At 38.4% G+C, this 27,902-nt stretch overlaps 1 protein-coding gene and 1 long non-coding RNA gene across 4 annotated transcripts in view; both read right to left on the reverse strand.

Annotated features, from left to right (window-relative positions):
- The window catches only part of slc35f3b (solute carrier family 35 member F3b), an 83,307-nt gene that overhangs the window by 32,112 nt on the left and 23,293 nt on the right, over positions 1-27,902 (reverse strand). The window contains exons 1-2 of one of the 3 annotated variants that reach the window (XM_051915883.1): positions 1,529-1,784; positions 166-275 (exon numbers count right to left, since the gene is read on the reverse strand). The exons of 1 other annotated variant lie outside the window; for it this stretch is intronic. In XM_051915883.1, coding sequence (XP_051771843.1) covers positions 166-199 — 34 coding nt within the window. In that variant the 5' untranslated portion in view covers positions 200-275; positions 1,529-1,784. Of the gene's footprint in view, positions 1-165; positions 276-1,528; positions 1,785-27,902 lie in introns of those variants that run through there. One more of the 3 variants, XM_051915882.1, reaches the window with a different exon arrangement.
- LOC127524430 (uncharacterized) lies at positions 5,506-9,011 on the reverse strand. The gene is made up of 2 exons (XR_007933048.1): positions 8,957-9,011; positions 5,506-6,210 (listed from the first exon to the last, which is right to left on the reverse strand). It is a non-coding gene; the product is annotated as an uncharacterized LOC127524430 (long non-coding RNA).

The raw sequence follows: 27,902 nt of genomic DNA on the forward strand, positions 1-27,902 counted from the left end.
CCCACCTCATTTACTATATTACAGATAAACATACTCTAGAGAATAGCAGCTTCCACTGCTTCTGCCTCAACCTTTGGACCAGACTCTGCAGATAACAAGTCCATATAAAAGCACAAATATGCGTGCAAAGAAATCAATTAGAAAATCAAAAGAAGAAGCGATTACCAATAACCAATGTGTTGATTTGTCTCAGAAGCATGAGTTCATCAGTGACTCAGAGTCAATTTGTAGTCCATTTCTTCAGCTGGTGTTGGTCATCACATCAGATTGGACATCTGGGGAAGACGGTTACTCATACTATGAAATGTGCATAAATGAGATGTCAGGGTATGACAAAGCTGCAAACTTCTGAGTGTAACCTTCACAAAAACTGCTGATATTTCGGTCTATGCTCATACAAGTTTGATACAGACCACAAAACCAGAGGAAAATGTGAACTCAGAGTCTTCTGTCCTGATTTCTATTAAAGCTAAAAAAAATATCCATGCTTTGTATAGGCATCTAAAAAACGCAAGCTAATGCAACAAAATAATTAATAAAAATAATGGTTTTGAGCACACATGCACACAACGACTCAGCTTCTGGGGAAAGAGCATGTACAGGGTTCATACATCACAGAAATGGGAAAGTATGGGACATGTAATCAGCCTGATGTACCAAGCAGCTCATTGCTCACATTTGTACTGCCATGAAATCAGGACACCACTAATTCTAATTAATAATAATATTATTATTATATGCACAAAAATACTACAATAAAATGTATTTTAAAATTGTAAGTGATAAATAAAAGTTAAATTTACAATATTATTGTTCATGTTAAAAATATAGTCACCAAAATGTCTCATGATATAGTTTCTGGCAGCTGTATATTAATGACGGAGTGCTTATTTATATAAATGTATATAATTTAACTGTTTCAGCAAATGAGAGGAAGCCAACAGCTTTAAGTATGTGAAGTTTCTGTCTGCAATAACAAGCAGATGCACTTTTTTTGCATCATCTTCTGAACTGAAGAAATGACTCGTTTGATGAAAATAACAGATAATTTTCATCAAACGCTTTCATCAAAGGCTATCTTCCTCTCTTAAACCCATGTCAAAATTCATAATCAGAGTTCCACAAAATTGTACATGGTTCTTGTAGATATGATCAGATTAGAATTGATACCGAAGTACAACAAAAATTCCACAGGCATGTCTTTAGGATTTGAATGAATGTAGATGTTTTTGGATGTGATGTATTTTTAACCTCAACAATAATCTGTTTATATTGATATTCTAACCATGAATAGCGCAGAGAACAGCCAAACATCTGCACTGTGATGCGTAAAGCCAAAGGAGTCATTAGGTGTTTCTCCGTAAAATTAGGATATTTAGCTGATGCACTACAGTTCGATTTAAATTACAAAGACTATAGAATCAGAGCACACTTAACTGCGCGTTAAGATATGTAGGAAAGCAGACCGCCGTACAGAATGAGGTTAAATCGCGAATCGTGTTGCGGACGGAGCCCGTTGCGCACGTACCTCTCACTTTGGTCAGGGTGAGCACCGGACTGTTACAGGCGGACAGCGGCGCGACCCGGGCCGAATGTTTCTTCATATTGACGAGCTCGGACAGACGGAGCTCAAGCCGCATCGACTACATCCCTAAAGCTGATTGTGTCCGAACTGCTCTCGATGCTTCGTGCGCCTCCTCTACCCCTGATCTCTGCTCTCCCCTCCCACTAAACACTCTGCGGTATACTCCTGCATGCTCCACGCGGGACAGTCACGGTGCTGCAGTTCATTTCTTTTGCTCTATAGAGAGTTTTAACAGCTTAGGTACAGCCTATAAATCTCTGCAATGATGTAGATTCTACCAGCTGCGTCGCTGCACTCCAACATGTTAGCCTTCTTTATCTTATATATACTTCTTACTTCTTTATTTTATATATATATATATATATATAAAGAAGTCAATTTATATATATATATATAAATTGAGACATAGCCTAACACAAACACATTAACCCTTATATGGAGAGCAATATAAAACTAGATACCTCAGAAAATATATTTTTAAAATTAAAATTCAACTTGAAATAATAATATTAACAATTAAATAAATAATAATCAATAACAATTAGAAAGAAAATAACATATGAACATTACCATAACAAACACAATTTGTTAACCCAATTAAATTATTTTTAAACATTATTTTTATTGTATTATTTTAAATATTTTTTTTTTCAAATTATAATAATAATATAATAATAATTATAAAAATAAAACAACATTACCATAACAACAAACACAATTTGTTAACCCTACATGGGGAGGAACAGAAAATATATTTTAAAATATTTTTAATAATATTTTTAATTTAACTAATAATAACAATAATAATAATACATTTCTTTAAAATTCTGCTTTTATTTCCAATTTTAACAGTTTGTATCAACATTACCTTGAGGTGAGTGGCCCTAAAGTCCCTTTAAGGCAAGTCAGTTCACTGAGTGGCCATGGGCAGCTATTTGCGTTCATGCATGGGATATACTGAAATCGCTGAAACTGTTTGTCAGGGTTTCATTTAAATTACTTTTTCATATACACCGATCAGGCATTACATTATGACCACCTTCCTAATATTGTGTTGGTCCCCCTTTTGCTGCCAAAACAGCCCTGACCCGTCGAGGCATGAACTCCACTAGACCCCTGAAGGTGTGCTGTGGTATCTGGCACCAAGATGTTAGCAGCAGATCCTTTAAGTCCTGTAATTTAAGAGGTGGGGCCTCCATGGACTTGTTTGTTCAGCACATCCCACAGATGCTCGAATGGATTGAGATCTGGGGAATTTGGAGGCCAAGTCAACACCTCAAACTCGTCGTTGTGTCCCTAAAACCATTCCTGAACCACTTTTACTTTGTGGCAGGGCACATTATCCTGCTGAAAGAGGCCACAGCCACCAGGGAATACCGTTTCCATGAAAGGGTGTACATGGTCTGCAACAATGCTTAGGTAGATGGTACGTGTCAAAGTAACATCCACATGGATGGCAGGACCCAAGGTTTCCCAGCAGAACATTGCCCAAAGCATAACCCTGCCTCCGCCGGCTTGCCTTCTTCCCATAGTGCATCCTGGTGCCATGTGTTCCCCAGGTAAGCGACGCACACGTACCCGGCCATCCACATGATATAAAAGAAAATGTGATTTATCAGACCAGGCCACCTTCTTCCATTGCTCCGTGGTCCAGTTCTGATGCTCAAGTGCCCACTGTTGGACAGGGGTCAGCATGGGCACCCTGACTGGTCTGCGGCTATGCAGCCCCATACGCAACAAACTGCGATGCACTGTGTATTCTGACACCTTTCTATCAGAACCAGCATTAACTTCTTGAGCAATTTGAGCTATAATGTAATTAGTTACTGTACTTAAGTATCTTTTTGGTTACTTTGTACTTTGACTTAGTATCAAAGATATTAGCAACTTTTACTCTCTACTTGAGTACATTTACATGTACTCTTTACTCCAATATATTTGTGATGAGTAATGCAATTACTCGTTACATTTTGCATGGCACCTAACTTATTTTGCAGCAGTTGATTTCTGCTACAAAAGAAGTGATATCGCCATCTACAGGGCATTGAGTATACTGTATCTTGTGTTTTGCCCTTACTCACCCAAACTTGTCAACAAGGCTACTTTATGCGAATGCAAGTGCATTAGCAGGTAGTTGCTGAATCGCAGGTGCTTCATATATGAGATGAGGACATGGCTGCAGGACATGTTGGGTTGGGAATACAGTTCATTTAACACATACTGATCTTTTGTGACAACAAAATTATAACCTAAAAATCTTCAAGGAAAAAAACCCCACATCTGTGCAGACATAATTGTGGCAACCTGCACAAACTGGAAAAAAAAAAAAAAGTTGACTCTTGGTAGAATGACAGACATATACTTTAGTTAAAGCTTCACAGGTTCAGTAGATCTTCTGAGCTGTGTTTGAAACACTGTAGAGGGACAACAACAGGACACAGGAAATTCTCATTCAAACTTACAGCACTGGGGAAAGAAAAAGATCAGGAGAGAGTGTGTGAGTGTTCCCTTCCTCCTGTGAGACATTATTCACCTTCCAGAACCCTAAAAGAAGATTTAATACAGACTTTAACTAGGACAAGAGACTCCTCCAAGACTCTAACCTTATCATTTACCTTCCTCCTGTTTTATTTACTGGATTCCTGAACATTTTCCACCTCTGTTTTCCTCACAGCTAGGCATGTGTTTAAAGTTGAATGACTACACATGATTTAAAATGAACATGGAACATCATGACAGAAACCAGAGCAGGATCTCTGGAGTGGAATATATACCTGTGATCCATCATGAGTCACAAAGGTCATGCGTCACTTTGGCCTCCACGTTAAAAATACTGCAGATAGCACCATGGAAGGGAGATTTTATGAAGCACTCCGATTTTGACATTCTGCAATACATTTTTTTTATTCTTTGACTGTCATGATATGGTCTTGACATTGTGTCAGAGTTCAGTGCATTAGAGACATAGCCTTAAAGGTGAAGCGTGTAATTTCTGCACCATTGTATACAAAGAGAATAATAAATAAATAAAAGAACTGATGATTTAATCTAACTTTCAGCCCCAGTCAGATCAGTGAAATGAAAGAGGTATGCCTGATGAAGGCTTATTGGCCGCACCGTGTCGGTGTGCAGTTACTTGTTATCTGTTTTTAAATACCTAAGGCATGATTAAATAAAGGCTTTTTGTATTTTTCCTAAAAAATTGATATGGCTTGATATGTTTTTTTAATAAAAGAGATAGTTTGATGCCACTTTGGTGCTTCAACACTTCATCTTTAAGATGGTCAAGCTGGTTTTTGGAACACAAAAGCTGGTTTTGCTGGTATATGAGTTTATAAGCTCTACACTTAAAAATAAAGGTTCTTTATTTGCATTGATGGTTCCATGAAGAACCTCTGACATCCATGGAACCCTTCCAGTGCACCAAAAGTTTTTTATTAGAAAAGGGTTCTTTAAAATGTTCTTCACATCAAGAAAAAAATGGTTCTTTTAAAAACTGTTGCCTGAAAGGTTCTTTGGGAAACCAAAAATGGTTTTTCAATGGCATCACTGTGAAAATCCCCTTTTGGAATCTTTATTAATCAGTTTGATCAAAATGGTTGAAACTAGGTCCACCAGCTGGAAGCCCAGTTAATCAACTGTCTGGACCAGTTTGTACTAGTTAATGACCATAAATAATCAGCTTAAAAAGAAGCTATAAATCATATAAAGTTACTGCCTCTAGCTATGTTTTAATCAGCATCTTAAAGCTAACATCTTTACCCTTAGGTTGATGAGTGTAAGGTGAGATGAGGGTTAACGGACACATACAGGTGCTGGTCATATAATTAGAATATCATCAAAAAGTTGATTTATTTCACTAATTCCATTCAAAAAGTGAAACTTGTATATTATATTCATTCATTACACAAAGACTGATATATTTCAAATGTTTATTTCTTTTAATTTTGATGATTATAACTGACAACTAAGGAAAATCCCAAATTCAGTATCTCAGAAAATTAGAATATTACTTAAGACCAATACAAAGAAAGGATTTTTAGAAATCTTGGCCAACTGAAAAGTATGAACATGAAAAGTATGAGCATGTACAGCACTCAATACTTAGTTGGGGCTCCTTTTGCCTGAATTACTGCAGCAATGCGGCGCGGCATGGAGTCGATCAGTCTGTGGCACTGCTCAGGTGATATAAGAGCCCAGGTTGCTCTGATAGTGGCCTTCAGCTCTTCTGCATTGTTGGGTCTGGCATATCGCATCTTTCTCTTCACAATACCCCATAGATTTTCTATGGGGTTAAGGTCAGGCGAGTTTGCTGGCCAATTAAGAACAGGGATACCATGGTCCTTAAACCAGGTACTGGTAGCTTTGGCACTGTGTGCAGGTGCCAAGTCCTGTTGGAAAATGAAATCTGCATCTCCATAAAGTTGGTCAGCAGCAGGAAGCATGAAGTGCTCTAAAACTTCCTGGTGTACGGCTGCGTTGACCTTGGACCTCAGAAAACACAGTGGACCAACACCAGCAGATGACATGGCACCCCAAACCATCACTGACTGTGGAAACTTTACACTGGACCTCAATCAATGTGGATTGTGTGCCTCTCCTCTCTTCCTCCAGACTCTGGGACCCTGATTTCCAAAGGAAATGCAAAATTTACTTTCATCAGAGAACATAACTTTGGATCACTCAGCAGCAGTCCAGTCCTTTTTGTCTTTAGCCCAGGCGAGACGCTTCTGACGCTGTCTGTTGTTCAAGAGTGGCTTGACACAAGGAATGCGACAGCTGAAACCCCTGTCTTGCATACGTCTGTGCATAGTGGTTCTTGAAGCACTGACTCCAGCTGCAGTCCACTCTTTGTGAATCTCCCCCACATTTTTGAATGGGTTTTGTTTCACAATCCTCTCCAGGGTGCGGTTATCCCTATTGCTTGTACACTTTTTTTCTACCACATCTTTTCCTTCCCTTCGCCTCTCTATTAATGTGCTTGGACACAGAGCTCTGTGAACAGCCAGCCTCTTTTGCAATTACCTTTTGTGTCTTGCCCTCCTTGTGCAAGGTGTCAATGGTCATCTTTTGGACAACTGTCAAGTCAGCAGTCTTCCCCATGATTGTGTAGCCTACAGAACTAGACTGACAGACCATTTAAAGGCCTTTGCAGGTGTTTTGAGTTAATTAGCTGATTAGAGTGTGGCACCAGGTGTCTTCAATATTGAACCTTTTCACAATATTCTAATTTTCTGAGATACTGAATTTGGGATTTTCCTTAGTTGTCAGTTATAATCATCAAAATTAAAAGAAATAAACATTTGAAATATATCAGTCTGTGTGTAATGAATGAATATAATATACACGTTTCACTATTTGAATGGAATTAGTGAAATAAATCAACTTTTTGATGATATTCTAATTATATGACCAGCACCTGTATAGTGACAGCATCAGTATTTCAACCTTCCTTCCAGCTTCTTGTAAAGACTCATCACTGCATTTATCTAAATATGCACATTTGCTTGCAGTAGTTCATCTCCACGATGAACCATAATGCTTGACAATTAATCTCAAACCATTTAGAAATGTTTTGCAATGTATGCATCAATATGTAAAAAATGACAATTTTAATAAATGAATACAAAAATGTATATACATGTGAAATTATAAATGTAATAATTAAACATTAGTACATCAGTAAAAATAAGTTGATTAAAGGAAAATAAAATTCTCAATGCTGCATCATTACGTTGATACTAGGGGAACATTAATACCCACTTCGCTATAAATAAAAATAAATGTAGGTAGACTGGGCAGTACCCATGGAAATGAACCAACACTGAATTTACTTAAGCTGGACAATGACACTATTTTCTTCTAGAGCTGCTGTACAGCCAAAACAAACTGTTGCATTATTTTCCCGTTATCACTGTAAAATTGCTTTGAAACAATCTGTACTGTAAAAAGTGCTATATAAATAAAGGTGACTTGACCTGTACCATCCAATTCGTGTGTGACTACAGGGGAGGCACATTGATAAAGATGGCGTACCCATTAGCCATACAGAGCTGAGTTACAGTAAGCACGTAATTGCTTCCTCCATACTCCAAGTACTGGAGAGGGCGACAAGCGAGGAGGTGGGATGCATAATCACCTCACTGAGGGAGCGTAACGCCCAGCTCTAAGGGATTAGTGTACCAAAGTGTACCCAAATCACTCGTTTCAATGCTGAGCACATGTACCTCCTCAGAGCTGGACAAACCCAGCATCAGCTACTCGCTCGGGGTGGAAGAAGCCATGGAGCAGGCTTCCGGATCCCGAGGCAGAGCGCAGGGAACCAGAGGTTGAGGGCTGAGAAAGGGCCAAAGCTGTCTCAAGCCCCTCCTCTAGTTCCATCTGTGAACCCCACGATTGAAGTTGCTGTGCTGCCTCGGCAGCTGTGGGACCCGGACTGCAGGGAGCGCAGAGCTGGCCGCCCTCACTGAAGAGCGCCAGCCAGGAGTGGAGCATTCTCAGCGGGAGACGCTCGCAATGCTCGCAGTCAACCCCTTCAAGGGTTGACCGAGAATGCTCTGCTCACAAGCAGCTAACACAAAACTTGTGTGTATCCCTGTCCGTGATGTAACGTGGGCAGAGAGAAACTTCAATTTCTGCTCCCGCACCATTTCAATATATAGTAGTCAACATTTGAAGTGTATCAAAACCTTTCATCAAAGTTGTCCTAAAACCTTCTTCTTAGGACAACTTAGTTCTTTGGACAACTTTGATTAACTTTTTTGATCCACTTCAAATGTTGACTATTGTATATAAAGCTCTAAAGATATAGTGGCCTATGGGACAAACAAACACCAAATAGGATGCACACACATAGAGAGCTTGTTGAAGATCAGATAGCTGAAACAGCTGTGTTGCCGGCTCCCTTTATAGCTTACGCATTCCAATGGCACACATCACGGGATGACTCTGCACCAATCAGAATTGGACTAAGTTGCACACGTTTTTTAGGAGTGCTTACGCTGAGGGGATTTCCAAAGTGTCGTATTAATGACGCAGCATGAGTTCCCTCAAAAGGGAAGTCACAAAGTCTCATGAAAAACAAAAACTTCTTCAAATTGTGAATGAATTACACAGAAAGCAAGTAAAGAGTGCTCCTTTTATAATCACTGAAGCTGTCGGTCAGTTCAGTATGGTACATTTAAAAAGAGTAGAATATTTACATTTTTTCTATAAAAATTATGTTTTTGCATGTTACTGTTAATAGTTTAATTTTATCTGCATCTCAAATCAAGCTCAGTGCTTTACTGTAAAATTTCCAATAAATAAACATGTAATATTATTAGTAACTGCACTTATTAATGCAAAACATTAGTAATATGATTAAATTACCTTTATGATTAAAAAAATCACTGCTCTCAAATGTTAGCCTGGAGCCTTGAATGCCCAGACTTCTTCACCCGCACTGTGCAAAGGCTCCCGTGTCGACATTCAGCCATACTCTGCTTAACACCCCCAGCTATGCTGGAGGACACAAAAAACGGGAAGGGGTTGCAACATCTCCCGCGAACACATTTACCACAGCCTTAAGCAGACCTTACATCAGAGGAGCATGCTGAAAAATAGCAATAATCTGGACCATATAAGAAAGCGGAACGCGCCGCAACTCGCACTCTCACTTAACATTGGTCCATACTCTGGACCTAAGTCCCACAGGAGCATGCTGAACAATAGCATTGCTCTGGACCAAGAACAGTCTTCCTCTCAATCTCACTGCAATCCCACTCTCTTGACATTAGTCCAAACTCTGTGCCTAAGCCCCTGCATAAGCAGGATGTAAGTGTTGGGCAAGGTTCTCCTAGGTAAATACAAAATATGGGAGAAATTAAGGTTTACAGAATTGTATGCGGGCAGGGGAGGAGGTGGTTTATTTATAACATCCACCTCAACTCTCTCCGCATCTAATCCCTCAGAACTAGACGTCTTACACACAATACCCAGATATCATAGTGACATTGATACAATGTTGAGTTTTGATCCAAACCATCATTTTGGTTTAGACTGACATTTCAATGTTTAAAGTATGTTGGATCAGCATTGAAATTTTGATGAAAGCCAACAGCACACATGGGTGGAGACAGTGACATTGAACTAACAGTGATTTGTAGTTGATGAGCACAAGATCATGCAGGTATGCATCTCTGTAGAACATTAGTGGGTGTTTCCAAATCAGTGGGACATTTTCAAACCACGATGGGCTTTTATCCGATTTGCTCTAATCCACTGGGGGCTTGGTTTAGGAGTGGGCCTTCATGATTTTAGTAAGTCTGTTGAAAAATGGTTAAAAAACATTTTGCATGTGCACTTTTCAGAAGTCTAATCAATTCCTCCTCATTTGAGAGAAAACACAGGTGCAGAAGTGTACAGTAGGACTTGTTTGTTGAACCACCTGGCTTCTCTGGGTTTCGAACAATGGTTCATCTTTTTTATTATTTTTTACGTTCTTTTGTTTTGTTTTTTGTGCTTGTTATTTGCATTTGATTTATTGTCACTGAATCTAATAAGATATATTTTAAAAAGTTATTTAAGTGTTTGAATAAACCATCCATTTTCTAAATTCTTACAGTGCATGCATCTTGCTTTAGTAATATTTATTAGGAATTTTATGATTAAAGTTCCAACATTTCTTGAAGTGCAAGTGACATGAACGTAAGCAAGAATATCATACTTTACCTTTAATATCATCACCCAACCTGGGACTTGATGCTATCCTGTGCCTTAACTCCTACTTCCTCTTTATTGCTTAATCAGGTAATCATTCATATTCCTGAATCTGTATTAAATTTGAGGAATACAACTGATCTCCATTCAGTTTAGCCTGTTTTCACTGAAACACAATCACAAAAAAACTACACTTTGTGTTTGAGAAAGTGACTGACATGGCTATTTTGTGATATTTAAACAGATTGAGGTCTACATAAGGTGAATCTGCAGCTTTAAAGAAATTTTTATTAAAAAAAACCTAAGCTCTTTTATTCTGCAAGGTAAACTTGTTACTTGAATGCTATGTAGTTTCACAGAAAATGAACTGAGATTTATGTAATGGCCATAGTTCAGAGATGTTTATTCCTCTTCATGAGGAGTTTAGCTCCAACACACCTGCCTGGAAGTTTTCATTGATCCTAATGACCTTGATTAGCTGCTTCAGGTGTGTTTAATTAGAGCTGGAGATAAACTTGGGTGGAAAGATTTCCCATAGTGTTATTGAAGTGTTGATAACTAGATTAAATGTACATACTTTAACAGTATTATAAATATAGTTAGAATATTCTGTGTTTAGTAATTTATAAAAAAAGTGAATCATATTGTGTTTAGCATATTAGCATTCTTAAATGTGACTATGTATGACAACTGAATTGCTCTTAAGTAACATCATGCTTTCTTTTTCAGAATTCAGAGAAGCCAAAGGAAAAGAGGCAGTAGTCTGATGCAAGCCAGATTTTGAAAACCTGAACCGTTGGACCACTTGTATTTATGACACAAGACTTCTGAAAGAAATGTTATTTTTAAAGGTTGTAATGCTTTTGTCGACTCAATTGCTGGAAAGGTGTCATGTACGTTTTAAAAGGTTTTCCCTAAACTTTGAAATGATCAGAAATTTGTTGACGTACCATTGAAGTGTAGCTGAAATATTAATGTTGTTCAGAACATTATTTTATGTTGACATTTTAGTTCAATCAACATCACTTTAACATTGATCACGAACAATGAACATTGAACGATATTACTAATGATTATTTTTGTTAATTTCAATATGTATTCAACAGCAGTGATGTAGAATCAACACCAATGTTGATTCAACAATATTACCATTGATCATTTTTGTTCATTTCAATATTGATTCAGCATCACTGTTGTAGAATCAGCATCATAGTGTAACGTTGATTTAACAATATTACCATTGATTATTTTTGTAAATTTCAATGTTGCTTCAACATCAGTGATGTAGAATCAATCATAGTGTAATGTTGATTCAATAGCATTACCATTGATTTTTTTTTTCTTTCTGAAATCTCAACATTGTTTTAACATTAACTGTGGGTGCAAAAGTTATGTTGAAAAAATATCACATTGTAATGTTGAATCAATAATATTACCATTGATTTGTGGTTAAAAACTCAACATTGCTTCAACATTAACTGAGGGTGCAAGAGTGATACTGAAGCAACATCCCTTTGTAACGTTAATTCAATGCAATTAGCATTGACAAATCATCACTGACTCAACATTGTTTAAATGATTACATGCTATCTGGGTATGCTCTCATTCAGGTGAAAGCGGCCACCCAGCGGGCTTCCCCAGCAATGGAGCTACACTATATTGTCCAAAAGTACTGGGACACCCCTCCAAATCAATGAATTCAGGTGTTCCAATCACTTCCATGGCCACAGGTGTATAAAATCAGGCACCTAGGCATGCAGACTGCTTCTATAAACATTTGTGAAAGAATGGGTCGCTCTCAGGAGCTCAGTGAATTCAAGCGTGGTACTGTGATAGGTTGCCACCTGTGCAATAAGTCCATTTGTGAAATTTCCTCACTACTAAATATTCCACAATCAACTGTTAGTGGTATCATAACAAAGTGGAAGCAATTGGGAACAACAGCAACTCAGCCACGAAGTGGTATGCCACGTAAAATCACAGAGTGGGGTCAGCGCATGCTGAGGCGCACAGTGCGCAGAAGTCGCCAACTTTCTGCAGAGGCAATCCGATGGACGAGTCTGGGTTTGGCGGTTGCCAGGAGAACGGTCTTCGCCTGACTGCATTGTGCCAAGTGTAAAGTTTGGTGGAGGGGGGATTATGGTGTGGGGTTGTTTTTCGGGGGTTGGGCTTGGCCCCTTAGTTCCAGTGAAAGGAACTCTTAATGCTTCAGCATACCAAGACATTTTGGACAATTTCATGCTCCCAACTTTGTGGGAACAGTTTGGGGATGGCCCCTTCCTGTTCCAACATGACTGTGCACCAGTGCACAAAGCAAGATCCATAAAGACATGAGCGAGTTTGGTGTGGAGGAACTTGACTGGCCTGCACAGAGTCCTGACCTCAACCTGATAGAACACCTTTGGGATGAATTAGAGTGGAGGCCTTCTCGCCAACATCACTGCCTGACCTCACAAATGCGCTTCTAGAAGAATGGTCAGAAATTCCATTAAACACACTCCTAAACCTTGTGGAAAGCCTTCCCAGAAGAGTTGAAGCTGTAATAGCTGCAAAGGGTGGGCCAACTCCATATTAAACCCTACGGATTAAGAATTGGATGTCATTAAAGTTCATGTGCACGTAAAGGCAGGCGTCCCAAAACTTTTGGCAATATAGTGTATCTTGGAAAGCTTGATAAAGGGGAACTCCCTTGTCAAACACATCCACCAGTCCCCACGGTCAAACCACCACACTGCCTCAGCAAACACAGGGTCCAAAATGCAAGGAGCAGATGCTCAATTCTGATCCCTCAAGAAAAGTATCAAGCGAGAGCAGAGCTTCCCCACCGCGTCTCATCACAGTGTGTGCATATACAGCTCCCTCAGGAGCTGTCAGCACTCGCTTTGCTCTCATAACGCAGAGCTTGTGTGCAACAACACCATAGTAGGGTGATACACACACTCCAAACTGGTCCCAAGCTCACATTGACAGGTGACATCTTCACACGCACACACTTTAGACAAGCATATCCTGAAGACAAAAAAGGTTGTTGACGTCTAATGCAGGCACCCTTATATACTTATGCTCCATGTGATGTCATAGGACTGCCATCTGCCAATCAGGCTTTAGACACCGGTAACACATGGGGGCGTTCTCAAGGCATCAACGTCATGACATAGCGTTGTGTTCCCTTGAAAGGGAACCACAACACTGCTATTTGATTTTTAAGAAGTCTTCAAAAAACATAACACAAATGAATAGATATGTAGATGTGTGGTTTGGAAAACATTCTTATTTTGACAGTCATTTGCCAACTGTGTGGGACTTGTGTGTGTGCTGCAGTGTGAAGTGGATCTGCTTGCTGGGAAGCACACCAGAAACTACCATTATTTGAGTGGGTGGAGGGAAGCCTCACTTGGTCACGACAGCTTATCTATTATTTAGTACACAGAAAAGAAAACAACAAACTCGATTCATGAACGTGCGTGCACCAGTGCAGGTTATAGGAGTTCATTCTCATGGGTCCATATTTTTTAAGACCGACACTCTTATTATTTAAAAACATCTAGTCTTTATTGAAAATTCACTCAAGCATAACTAATGAACATGGTGAAGATGGGAGAGAGGGGGAAGTGGGTAGAGGAGAGAGATAGTGTGAGAGAGTAATATGGATGAGTATGCAAAACATCAAACATACAGCATCAACCTCCTACACTTCAGTACCCACAGAGCCCCTCCTAAACGCTAACGTGTGGGCATGAATATCTGCATCCCCATCATCTCATTGCTGAGTTTGGTGATGGTTGGCGGTGGCTTTTCTTATCCTTGTACTGTTAAAGGAATAGTTGACAAATGAAAAAACAAAAAGTAAAATTCCCTCTTGTTGTTCCAAACATGTATGGCATTTAAATGTCTGTAACAACATGACCTAAATAATGCTTTACTAACTCGTTAGAAGTTTTTTTATAGTTCAGGGCTTGACATTAACACTTGTCCACTTGTCCAGGATAAGTGGATTTTTTGAAGGGACAAGTGAAAGAGAATTTTACTTGCCAGACCAGACAAGTAGCCTTATTAAAACGTCAATAACAAAAATAAAAAATAAAATAAATAACTAGGGAATCACCAAAACTTGAGAATGATTCTGATTTTATTTCATTTAGTGGTTTATTTCACGATAGTGGATAATAATATATAATGTGCTTACTAGCTATAATGTACTGATGGTAACAAGGTTACGCTGGAGAAATTAAAAACTTTTAAATTTTTAGAAAAAATAAAATTACATTTGGACATTCTCATGCTGAGAAACTGCTGATAAAAGACAAAATATATATATAATTTTTAATTATAATTTCACATATCTTTCTTATTTGACATGCAACAACTCAGGAAGGAAAAGATAGGAGGAAAATTCTTTTTTTGGTGATGTTCCTCTACATGTGAGCTGCATCTAGGTTAATTTTGAGGTGATAGTGTAAAGTAATCAAAAGTTACAGCATTTGGAACCAAGGCAGCCTTTTTGTTTAGCCCTTACACATGGAAGGCATTTTTAAAATTGTTCTCTGTGAGGAATATCTCGTTAGCGACGTAATGGATTATGTTGATTTTGGACTCATTTCAATTGGGAGCATCGACTGTAAGTAATGATATGCCATTTTCTACCGCCGGCACAACACTTCGGGTTTAAGGGGTAAAGCAACATCACACGACCAAGAGTGCTGTTTTCCTGAATAGGCTACCATCACGATTGGAAATCTTACATTGATTTCATACAACAGTTTAATAAACAAGTAGTTAAAATTAAGTCACTTACATTTTAGATGCAATATTAACTGTTTTTGCTTTGTTTCAGCAGTGAAAAATAGCTCCAAACAAAGATAACAGCAGAACCACAGTGCATCTCACAGCAACACTTAACCGTGTTTTCATTACTAAATGATTCAGCTTTTTGAACGAATCGGTTGAGTCAAAGATTCAATGATCCATTCATAAACAACTGCCTCATTCTTGAATGAATCAGCCGTTTGAACAAATAGTTTAAATGAATGACTCAATGACTTACTCATTAAGACGGTCACCTGCCACCACCTACTGGCGGTTTGGTTTCATGTTTAAAAGTATCATTCTTTCCAACATTTCTTATTTGTATATTCAAAAAACATTTAAAACAATCTCATAACTACGGTGACTGGGAGGAGATGTTTGGTTCACTTAGTTTTGTCGTGGACATGACATATTAATTCATGGGAACGTGATAACTTATGTGATAAGTTTTCTCATGGCCAAGAATTAAATGCGTAAACAACCTGCGCGACCATAGCAACCTGGAATTATCAGAAATGGATAGGCCTATAATAATATTTATTTTTAATTTATTTATGATATTGCGCACGATGTTGCCCAAAGACAGCCAAAAGAAGTTTGTTAATTATCAATAAATGATAAAAGAATATGTAAGAACATAAAATAATATAGGCCTACAAGAAAACATTTTTATCCATTCTATCTCACGGCCTTTTAAATACATTCATCGTGTCTTTATGTATTTATTTATTTATTGTTGCAGCAGAAATCAAGACTCATCAGACCAGGCAATGTTTTTTCAAACTTATATTGTCCAATTTTATAAGTCCACGCAAATTGTTGCCTCAGTTTCTTGTTCTTAACTGACAGGAGTGGCACCCAGTGTGGTCTTCTGCTGCTGTAGCCCATCTACTTCAAGGTTTGATGTGCCCATGTCTACATGACTAAATGTATTGAGTTGCTGCGATCTGATTAGATATTTGTGTTAACGAGCAGTTGATCAGGTGTACCTAATGAAGTGGCCTGTGAGTATATATGGCACCGCATGGACATTTCAATAGTGTTTCGCTGTAAATGCTTGTACGTAGGAACTATTGAAGGTAGGGTAGGTTATTTTCAGAGAGGCTAGCAATAGCGAGCTAGCTTTGAAAACATAACATCCCACAAGAATCACAAGAGTCTGCATTAAACTACCTCATGTCTCAAAGCACATAACATTATAATAATAATCAACATAAACAACTTAAAGAGCACTGACCTGTACCACTTGACTGCTGCAGATTCATTTCGGTGTTGCTAGTGTTGCCATTGTAAAGCATAAATTCGAGTCACAAACTGCTCTGAGTATAACGTCACAAGTTTCTATCTCTTCCAAATTGCGGTAGTTATGGCATAAACGCAGCATAAGCTCGTTGTTTTGGTTCAGGAGGAACTGTAAAAGGTGGCTGCTGTTTCAGTTGCGGTGCTCTGTGACTGACGTCTGTCTAACCTAATGACTTGTGATGTTGGACCGAATGCAATGATTGGACGAACATTGTATGATCCTAAGCTTTCACAGATGATATATAAATACATTTAGACCGCTTAACTTAGTGATTGCTATCAGGATGTGAAGAGACTTTCAACCAGCATAACAAAACATTTAATTGTTTCTGGAACAAATCGCCAACCAACATAAGCCTTACATCACCAAGTGCAATGCAAAGCGTTGAATGCAGTGGTGTAAAGCACGCCGCTACTGGACTCTAGAGGAGTGGAGACGTGTTCTCTAGAGTTACGAATCACGCTTCTCTGTCTGGCAATCCGATGGATGAGTCTGGGTTTGGTGGTTGCCAGGAGAATGGTACTTGCCTGACTGCATTGTGCCAAGTGTAAAGTTTGGTGGAGGGGGGGATTATAGTGTGGGGTTGTTTTTCGGGGGTTGGGCTTGGCCCCTTAGTTCCAGTGAAAGGAACTCCTAATGCTTCAGCATACCAAGACATTTTGGACAATTTCATGCTCCCAACTTTGTGGGAACAGTTTGGGGATGGCCCCTTCCTGTTCCAACATGACTGCGCACCAGTGCACAAAGCAAGGTCCATAAAGACATGGATGAGCGAGTTTGGTGTGGAGGAACTTGACTGGCCTGCACAGAGTCCTGACCTCAACCCGATAGAACACCTTTGGGATGAATTAGAGCGGAGACTGCGAGCCAGGCCTTCTCACCAACATCACTGCCTGACCTCACAAATGCGCTTCTAGAAGAATGGTCAAAAATTCCCATAAACACACTCCTCCACACCTTATGGAAAGCCTTCCCAGAAGAGTTGAAGCTGTTATAGCTGCAAAGGGTGGGCCAGCTTCATATTAAACCCTACGGATTAAGAATGAGATGTCATTAAAGTTCGTGTGCACATAAAGGCAGGCGTCCCAAAACTTTTGGCAAATATTGTGTATCTCTGGTTTTGCTTGGACTCCATGTTTTCCCTGATTTAACATGATACAGAAGATATCTTTGATCTGTTGGAAGACCTGTGTTATAAAAACAGGTAAATCAAATAAAACATTGACTGAAAACTTAATCAAACTGCTTGATAATGCATACTTTACCTAACAAAGATCCTCAGTAACCATTCATATTCAAATATTCAGGTCATGATTTGCATCATGTCCACTGAAAGATGAATGAAAGAGTTCAATGAGCAAGTCCAATATCTGATTTCCTGACTCTCACTCACTTATAATAATAACAACTGACTGGGCCAAATATATGCTGTAAGACAATAAAAAACATGAAGTGTCTACTAGCAATATATAAGTGTTATATCAGCCGGTCATAAAATATATAAATATATATATATATATATATTTTCTTCAACACACAACACTGCTAGACAGTTTTAAGCCATATTTAACAAGCTACTCTGCAAATGTCTCAGCCTTTATTGCATAAAAACTATTGAAGGTGAATCATACTGTACATCATGCTGTCTCCATTGCTGCTGTTATGCTCAGGCAAACAAGTAAAGCTCTCAAATAGAGAGCATAATCTATTACAAACACCCCCATATGCATTAATACAGAATGTAGCATTATGCTTTTATTGAGGGAGACAATATAATTACTGTCTATGACATTTGTAAGGAGGAATGCAAATTTCTATTGCTTGTTTTTCTTTGTTTAATATTTTTCTTTTGTTCCTCTGTATACCAATAATCACATAGTTGGTTCAGCAATAGCCTATATAATATAATGCACAGCAGAGACAGGCAGGTTAAAGACTGACACCGTAAACACAAGAGGGACATCTGGTGGGTGTATCTATAGCTATGAAATGTGTAAAATGAATCTGTGCTAACACAAAAGATTGATGTTTAGTTCAACCCAAATCAATGAATTAATGGGTGAATTGCTTGAAACCTGCCAAGAACATGTCCAGGTCATATTTCAATTCAAAATCAAAAGAAAACAACAAGAAATTATACTTTGCTTAAATAAAACAAAGCCTATTTGTTGGACTTTTGTTTATGACATTTTGTTTATGACAATTACTACAGGCTAAAAGAGTTTTTAAGAAATAAAACAGGCTTAATCATCTTTATATAAAATAAAATGTATTTATTTTCCCCCTTTTTAAGTAGGTAAAACATGCTTTCATGAGATTTACCCTAAGAGTTACACAAGTTAATGTTTTTACAGCCAATTAGTAATGCTGTTTGCAATACCATTTTACTTCTGCGATCTGTTGTATTTCAGAGTAAAATCATTCAGTACCATGGTACATATCAAAATATCACAGTATTACCATCTCAATTCTCATAGTTACTGTACCATGGATTTTATACTGATACCACGACTTTTTACTTCCCATCAGCAAAGGTTTCAAACCAACCAAACAAACACGCAAAAGCACAAAGGCAAACATGAGAAGAACTACTACTAGAGTTTATCTTCACTTATAAAGCAGTAGGGGGCGCTGTGTACTCATTGTATCGAGTCTCCAGAGCAACACAGACTGTGAAGACAGAAACACAATAACTGAGAGATTAAAAAGACAGAAATACAAATAAATAAACGGATGGCTCTGATTTAACAGTACAGAAGAGTCTGACTGTGCTTTGATATGGAGCAGTGGAGTAAGAAGATATAAGTGAGACCGAGAAAATGAAAGAGAGAGAACATGCAAATCTCTCTCTGGATATTTATAACGGGGTCCACTGGGATAGAAGCTGTATTTGTTTGTTGTCTCCTTTATACTGTCATACAATTTACACATGCACACAACACACACAATGCACAAGAAAGAAGAACAGAGCACCAAGAATCAAATTAACACAAAAAGAGATTGGGAAAACTTGTGACTCCTTCTGCACACATGCTAACAATAATGTAGGCGATTTGATCTTACATTTAAATAGAGATGTCACTTCCAAAACTTTGCAATGGACCAAAAAGAGACCATGTAAAAATAATAATATACAATACAAATGTAAGATGTAGATAGATAGACAGATAGATAGATAGATAGATAGATTGAATGACTGATAGATAGATCAAAGGAAAACAAGAAACGGGTGCAGAGACTCAATAAAACAATTAATCACCATAGAAACTAATGCAAATATATAGGAAACAGAACAGAAAACACTGTGAAACCAACTCAAACTAAACTCAAACAGAGACCAAACATGACAGGAAATAAGTGTTTAGCTTTATTGTTTTATACTTGCCAAAAGAGATGTGTCCATTTTGTTTATTTTCAAATCCCTTCTTGTTTCCAGGGATGTTCTCTCTCTCTCTTTCTCTCAGTCCTCCCTGATAAATCTTGTAGCTGTGGGGTTGTCGGGTACAGAACAGTAGGGCTCTATTCACTGTTCGCTTGCATATCAGAGTCTGACACAGAAGTTCTGCCATTAGCAGCTATCTACGTCCTGCTGGTGCTGCCCCAGCTTGCAGTTTTCCACTGGGACACACTATTACCACACACAGTGGGAGAATCACTGGGTGTAATCAATCAACCAGACCTGTTCGGTGGTTCACAAGAACAAATGCAGGTGTCTCAAGATGGGTTTAAAACTATTTTTAACAACAACCTCCACCCTTCAAAGGAGATTATATATATATATATATATATATATATATATATATATATATTAGTATGCATTCACATGGCCACATACTGTAAGCCAGTGGTTCTCAAACCTGTCCTGGAGTACCGCCAGTCCTGCACATTTTGTACGTTTCCCTCATCTATCACACCTGATTCAACTCATGATCTCATTAGTAGGGACTGCATGATCTGAAATGGGTGTGTCAGATATAGGGAGACATACAAAATGTGCAGGGCTGGTGGTATTCCAAGACAGGTTTGAGAACCACTGCTGTAACCACTGTAGGGTCCTATGAAATCTGTTTTATTCCCCCCCTCCCCAAATTTTCCCCCAAAAGTGTTTTAATGCACTATAAAATACACTGGGTTAAACACATCCCAATTTGGGTTGTTTTTAGGCCAAGGGCTAGGTAAATATAGGACAGAACACATGTTGGGCTAATTGTACCCAGCAAATTGGGTTAACTCAGCATAATAGGTTGATTTTATTACTTCATTTTTACTATAATACAATTTTATTTTATTTTATTTTTTTACTTCATACACAAATTAGAGCTTACAGATTAACTTAAATCGTCTAAACTTTTGTAAAGTACTCAACACAACCACTGGTTTATATGATACCTTTTTATCATTTTACGACGAGTATCATATTTTTGTTACGAGTTGGTTCACTTAGTTCACTTAGTTTCACTTAGCTGCTGACATGTGGGTTCCAGGTGAGTGAGGAAGTGAGACATAAAGGTGACAGTGAAGAAGGGATCTTCTGAGGAGCACAGGAGAAGATCACGAGGAGCAATGGAGACAAAGTTGCTGGAGGTAAGGAATGCAGTCTTTTGCAGGTAGGAAGTCTGTAGTCCGCATTGAGACCAGACAATGGCTACGTCCGAAAATTGAAAAACGCTGCCTCTGCAGGCAGGATAAGGAGGTTGGAAGGTAACGAGGCACGGCTGAATCCAATGATCGTGTCACATCCTGTCTCCTGAGATGCCTTCATATGATAGATTTTTGAAGGCAGCAGAGGTGTATCCTTCGCTGCCTTTGATATCCCACAATCCTACGTGTTCCATTCCCTGACTGTTGAGCTAAAAAGTAAAGATGGCGTCTAAAATTTGAGGTTAGTGATCAGTTTGTTTAAAGTTTACATTTTGACCAACTTTCCCCAGTTTTGATGACATTTCTAGCGAGAAGTTAGTATTGTACTAATTAAATATTCAATTTAGCGTACTCTGTTTTGTATCTATCATTAAATCGTTACACTACCTCAGAAGTCTGTCCAAAATCAATTTTGTGAGGTACCTTTGTAGGCAAACGCTGCCTGCTAAGTCTTTGTCTGACAAGGCAGCGAGGCAACAAGTCAGCTGCCTAGGTTTTCGAATGCAGCCAATGAGTGTGACTGAGGTGTGTCTCTGGATACCCAGGATCATTCTTCAGGTCTGTAACCTTACCAATCTACCAGGTACTCCAAACGGCCGCCACGATGGCGGGAATCCGAGATCTCACAAACAGAGTGATGGTACCATCCTCAACGATGAGCGGCAGGGAGTTTGCGGTCGCCGATGTTGTAATTCTTTTCCGCCGGGGTGAGTTTCTTGGAAAAGAAGGCACATGGATGGAGCTTGGATGGTGTCCCCTGCTGCTGCAAAGTCGTAGAGGCATCAACATCGAAAATTAAAGGCCTGTTGGGGTTGGGATGGATGAGGAGCAGTGCACTAATGAATGTTTCCCTCAGGTGTTGCATGCCTAAGGTTGTTATTTGTTATTTGTTGCATGCTGGAGTCCAGGACAGAGACTTGGGCTTGCCTTTCAGGAGATTTGTGAGTGGATGGGTTATGGAGCTGAAGTTATGGATGAATCGACAATAGAAATTTGCAAATCCAGAGAAAACGTTGGAGGTCTTTTACAGTGGTGAGTATGGGCCAGTCATGGATAGCAGCTACCTTCCCATCGTCCATCTTGATGCTGTCTCCACTGATGTCATAACCAAGGAACTTGACAGAGGACTGATGGAAGAGACATTTCTCGGCTTTGAGGAAAAGGTGGAACTCACGCAAGGAACTCACGCACGTCTCTGACCTCCAAGTGTTTCGCAATGTTCGGCCATGGCCCGGGAGTACAGCAAGATGATGTTTGATAAGCCAAACATGTATGTAAACATACACAAAGAGAACAGTTAAAATTTAAATAGCGGGCTTTTTTTTTTGCGATTTGCAATTTCATTAAGTGTACAGCCCTACTTTTGATTTATCTAAATTAAATTTTTCACCTTATGTCTTGGAGCTTCCATTACACATCCCTTATAGAAAATATGAATGCATTATAAATCTTCTTTGAAGTCACTTTGAACTAAATCCAATAACTGTGCAGCAGATAACACAGCTTTTGATCACTGGCATCATTTGGACATAAAAGCATGGTCATTTTCATAGAGTTACATTAGCCAGAGGCTGTTTTCTGGGCCAGTGCTGATGCGTGTAATCTGCTGTTGGCTGTTTAGGGCTGGGTCCATATAGGATGAACTCAGACGTGACCAGAAACTGAACTAAAATGGTCTAAAATGGTAACGTGAAGCCATTTTGGTAATGGTAAAGTGAAGTGAAATGGTAAAGTGCCATTTATTTCCCCCTGAGCCAATATAATCTGTCACAAAGGAAAATAAAACATAGTTTTCTCAGCAGATCGGGTTGTTTCTATCCATTTAAAGCATTTCTCTTGAGGTTATATTCAATAAAATACCAATTACAACTAAAAATTCAAAGTTTATACTTCAGTATTCAGTGTATATACAGTGCTGTACTTGACGTTATTGGAGTTACATAAAAAGGTTTCATTAGACTCATATTTATTCCTTGCTTTAATTATTAACCACACTAAATGGAACAAGTTCTGCATCTGTTCTGTTAGACGTAACCAAGCTCAGTTTAAATGCAAATCCTCCTCCGCATCACTCCAACTCTGTCAAATTGATATTCTGAGGCCTTCCATGCCTTGTTATATTATTTATTTTCTCTCTGTATCTTATGTGTCTGCATCATTGCGTTAATTTCCTCTTTTCCTTTTACTGAGTTTCCTCATTTCCTTCTGATAACGCAGCCATGACAAAAAACTCAAGTATTTTCCTAGATGGTCAGTTTGTATAAATTTGTGCAACGTGATATGCACGAAAATGCCAGATTTTTTAGAAAAAAAAAGTATAAGCAAGAAAATCCATTTATAAACCTAACCGAAGTGTAAGCAAATCATATGAAAATGTATGACAATTAGCTACCAATTCTGCAAAATGTAAAATAGTTATGAATTGTCATTATGGTTATGAATTGCAATGATGTTAGATAGGAAAGTCAACCTGATCTCACGGGAAAACATAACTACAAGATGGCAATTTCGTATGAATTGGTACGATGTGATTCGTACAAAAACGAATGACTATTAGGAAAATAGTAAGCATGAAGGTCCGCACCTAGACATACCTGTCTTTGGGGTGTAAGCAGATTGTACGAAAACATACAAATGAGATTGTACAAATTCATATGAATTAGCCAGCTCACCAAACATAAAATAGTTAGGAATTGCCATGAGATCTGTGCTGAAGATAAAAATCTGGGACCCAGCAATTCAGATTTGAAGCCACATTTCCCACATGAGCACCATAGCTCAATACCTCTGGAGCATGTTTTATCTACTCGGCCACAGCCCAGACAGTACTTTTAAGAGAGAATAAAAATACAAATAATACGCCCTATTATTATAAGGGAGAATGTAATCATCTCCAGCACAGAGCCCAGCATCGTTGAGACGTCACTTTTTTATCTACTGATGTTCTAAAAGTTTACAGCTCATCAGCTTTACAAATATTAGCTGGGAAGATAATGTTTTTTCAAGAGAGTTTTATACATTAGCACCTTGCCTGTCCATTCGCTCTTCGATCTCTCTCTGCGCTCTGATTGTATTTTGCCATTCAGACTGAGTGCTTTCAACAATAATCAAGCTGGGTTCTAATCACACATACAAGGCTCCTCCATCGCTGCAGCTGGTGCTTTTGGCCTGCTTTCAAAAGAAACAGAGCAGGTGTGCCCGTACTTTCACTTGGAAAGTTGAAGAGCAGAAAATCAGAAAGATGCTACAATTCCATCATCTTGTGTTGAATAACAAGCTATAATGGCAAGATCAATCCGACTGTGAACTAGACTAAAGCTTTGCTTCAGTAGCCAGATTTTAAAATGAACATCAATAGCAATCCAACCCAGCACAAGACTTGCTTATCGGTCAAATGTCCTTAAAATTAAACTGTAAAATCAAATTGTAAATACAAAAACAGCAGCAAGTTCATTCAACAGTCTAACTTGTGAAAAACACTATAGGGCAAATATTGTATTAATATTTGCCAGATGCATTTTAGATTGCAAACCACCACTTGAGAACTAGAACACTAGGCTGAGTATCTATTCTGCTGGTGGCAGGATACAGAGGGAAAATATATGTGTTTTATTCGAGATGCATAGATGAATTGAGGCTATACAAACATGGCACTGCAAGTGAGCGATGCTGATCACATATTTACCTTAAAAAATATGTATTCTGGGAATTTCTTCAAAAGTTTCTTTGAGAAATGGATGTAATTTCATGAACAGAATCTAACAGAACATTTTTTGTTGGACTCGGGGGATGTTTACACGACACGGTTTTCAACTAAAAACTTTTTATGCTTTTGGCCGTTCATTTTACACGACAAGTGTTTTGGGGGCCTGAAAACACAAACTTTTGAAAATGGGATTCAAAGTGCAAGTTTCTGAAAAGAATACCATTATCGTCTCCGTGTAAACTGCAAAAATGTGAATTTGTGAAAACGGTGACTTCATGCGCATACGTATTACATGTTCAGTCTATAGGCGCGTAGCAGTGGCATGCAGTGGTGTTCTGAAATGAGGCAAAGTCCTCACAGTTTTTTCTTTTCTTTTTAATAAATCAAATGTAAATTCATGTCCAAGTTACACTTAATGTTGTCACAGTTTCCTGGTTACATATTACTTTACATTACATAAAAAAACAACAACGTTTGTATTTTTACATTAACAATGTAATTAATGTTCTGTTTATTAAAACTAAGTATAAATCTCATCAAGTTAGAGTTTTAAGCATTTTAACATTTATTCCAAAATAAGTAACAATTTAAACAATATATTTTATTTATGAACTGATGTTCAGCTGTTCTTTTTAATAGACAACTTATTTTTGAATAATCAATCATGCTCGGTAAACACTGGGCACAGACACAAAGATGTATCTTTAATTTCACCAAGCTGATTGCTCACTAAAAAAACCCACGGTCATCATGTTTTTAGGCCACTTCAAGTTTGATTTTGACGTGACATAAAGCAGAGATACCTAAGTAGCTGAGCTGTTTACTTACTATTTAATTAGGCTTTCCATTAACGCCATCATTTTGTTCATTCAGACTGATTCACGAACACGGAACATGCATAAAAACAAGCCGGGATTTTACGTGTGAACCAATCATAACCAATCATATTCAATCATAGCGCGAGGGAGGCATTGCCTCCTCTCATGTGACTTTCCCCCATTCATTCTCAATTACCCCCTACTAAACCCAGCACATGCTTTAGAGGCTCTTTTAAAAGTCAACTGGCTCAGGGGAGGCAAGAGAGACATGGCGTCCCGCTGTACCTTTACCTGCTAGTGTTGGACAGTTGCTGTTGGACAGTGTTCTTTTAGAAAAATTAGTGATTTGTACACTTTTTAATGTCACATTTTGTAATATTTGCTTTGTTTTATTTTTGTAAATTTTTTGAGGTGGCACTGCCTCCCCTGCCTCCTCAGAGGAAACGCCCCTGGCGCGTAGTGTTTCTTTACAAAGTGAAATTACCAACTACTGGCCTGGCATTCATAATACAACGTTTTTAATAATTTTCGCAGATGCGTGTGAACAGGGATCATTTTGAAAAAAAACACAAAGGAAAAACTTTTCCCTTTTTAGTACATTGTTGTTGTGTAAACGTAGGTCTCTAGGGATCGGGAGATGAGCAATGTGGTGAAAATATCTTTAGTCTGTTTTAGTAATTCTTTAACTTCTGCAACAGGTAAAAAAAAAAGCTTCATTTAAATCCATAACAATTATTATGTCAAAAGATATGCACCTTTTTTTTTGCGAAGTTCAAACAATATTCAAAGCATTTCCTTATAAAACTCATAAATTATTCATTGTACATTCAAAATGACTGAAAATCTATGAACAGTTCAGAGTGAAGATTTAAATTAGGATGCAAATTACTAATGCAATATCTATGTCTTTTAGCCACTGTGTTGTTTAACCCTTCTCCACTAATTTTGTCTTGAACTCCATTGCTTCTGCCTTCACATTTCACCAGCATTCATTTTTTGTGCTTAATTAAAGGTGAAATGTGTCAATTCTGTGCTACTAGTGTCAGCAAAGTGTCTCTTTTTGGACAGGTTTTCAGAAACCTGTTTCTCCATTGGTTGGCCAAACTCAAACCATTGGTTAAGCCGTTATTGCTATTTTGGGCTGGTTTGCATAGTTCCTTTAGTGGATCTGGTACTAAAACAAATGCAAATAAATGGCGCTGTCAGTGAGTACGTTTCATTATTACTGAATTCCACACACAAAAATTTCAGAGAAATGATTCACTTTAATTTTCCTCTGCACATAAAACTGGCAAGTATTTTGACCAAAAAAAAAAAAAAGAAATCTTTGAGTTCATTTTCTCAGCTTTCTTGATTGTGGTGCTTCTGTGAGTCATGATTCTGGTACCAAGCTGTCTAGAAATTTAACGTATGACCTTTCTAATGCTGAAATGCCAGGGTGATTGAAAATGTGCTTTTTCAAATGTCTTTTTCAAAATGCCATCAGAAATGTACCATTCAAATCTACAATGACTATATGGCAAGCAATCAATCTGAGAAACGGGTTCATTTATAGTTGATGATGATGATGACAAAGATGATGGAAAGTCTGCACGAATGCAGAATGAGACCGGGTGGGCATGGGCAGCCCTGCCTGAGGGGTCTGTGGAGGGGGTGAGGGGTTTTTATTTCTGCCTCCTCTTGCTCCCTCCCCCATTGGCTGTCGTGTTGGATATGTCACCAGCATTGCTCTAATTGCCTGCTTTTCCTATGTGCATGGAGTCGGGCTGTGGTGCGTATTACACGCGCTAAGACTGCACTGACTTTACACACACTGACATGGTGGTCAGAGCTCGCTGACGTGTCCTGGCAGGCTGGCTTCTGACTTGTGTTTTAAAGCGCTGCTAATTTCTGCTAAGCAGTGATCAGTGTGGCCCAAACATCTGCCCATATGCCTAGTGGTGATAAAAATATGAATGTTGCAATTCAAGATAAGAGTGTACAGAAGTCAGTTGTTCTCACAGTTCCCAGTCCCCTAAAACAACCAACTAAAATATTTACAAGGCTGTTTCAATAAATAAGGTAAAAAGAGACTTGGCGAGGAGTACATATGCGACTAAAACGGTTGATAATACCTACAAATATGTGAGGATAATTTAAAATCTAATCATAAGTTTCATTCTGATAGCAGCCCCCCAAAACAGCAAATGATAGATATAGATAGATAGATAGATGCTTCAAATGCAAGTTGTTGTGAGCATTTCGCTAAATCCACTAGTTTATTGTAAAATTACAGCATCCTTTCCACAAACCTCTTAAAATACTCTGAAATACCTAGCTGCACTTTGCAGAAGCTTTTTAGCT

This window comes from Ctenopharyngodon idella, chromosome 13, assembly GCF_019924925.1.
Source record: "Ctenopharyngodon idella isolate HZGC_01 chromosome 13, HZGC01, whole genome shotgun sequence".
Taxonomy (NCBI): Eukaryota; Metazoa; Chordata; class Actinopteri; order Cypriniformes; family Xenocyprididae; genus Ctenopharyngodon; species Ctenopharyngodon idella.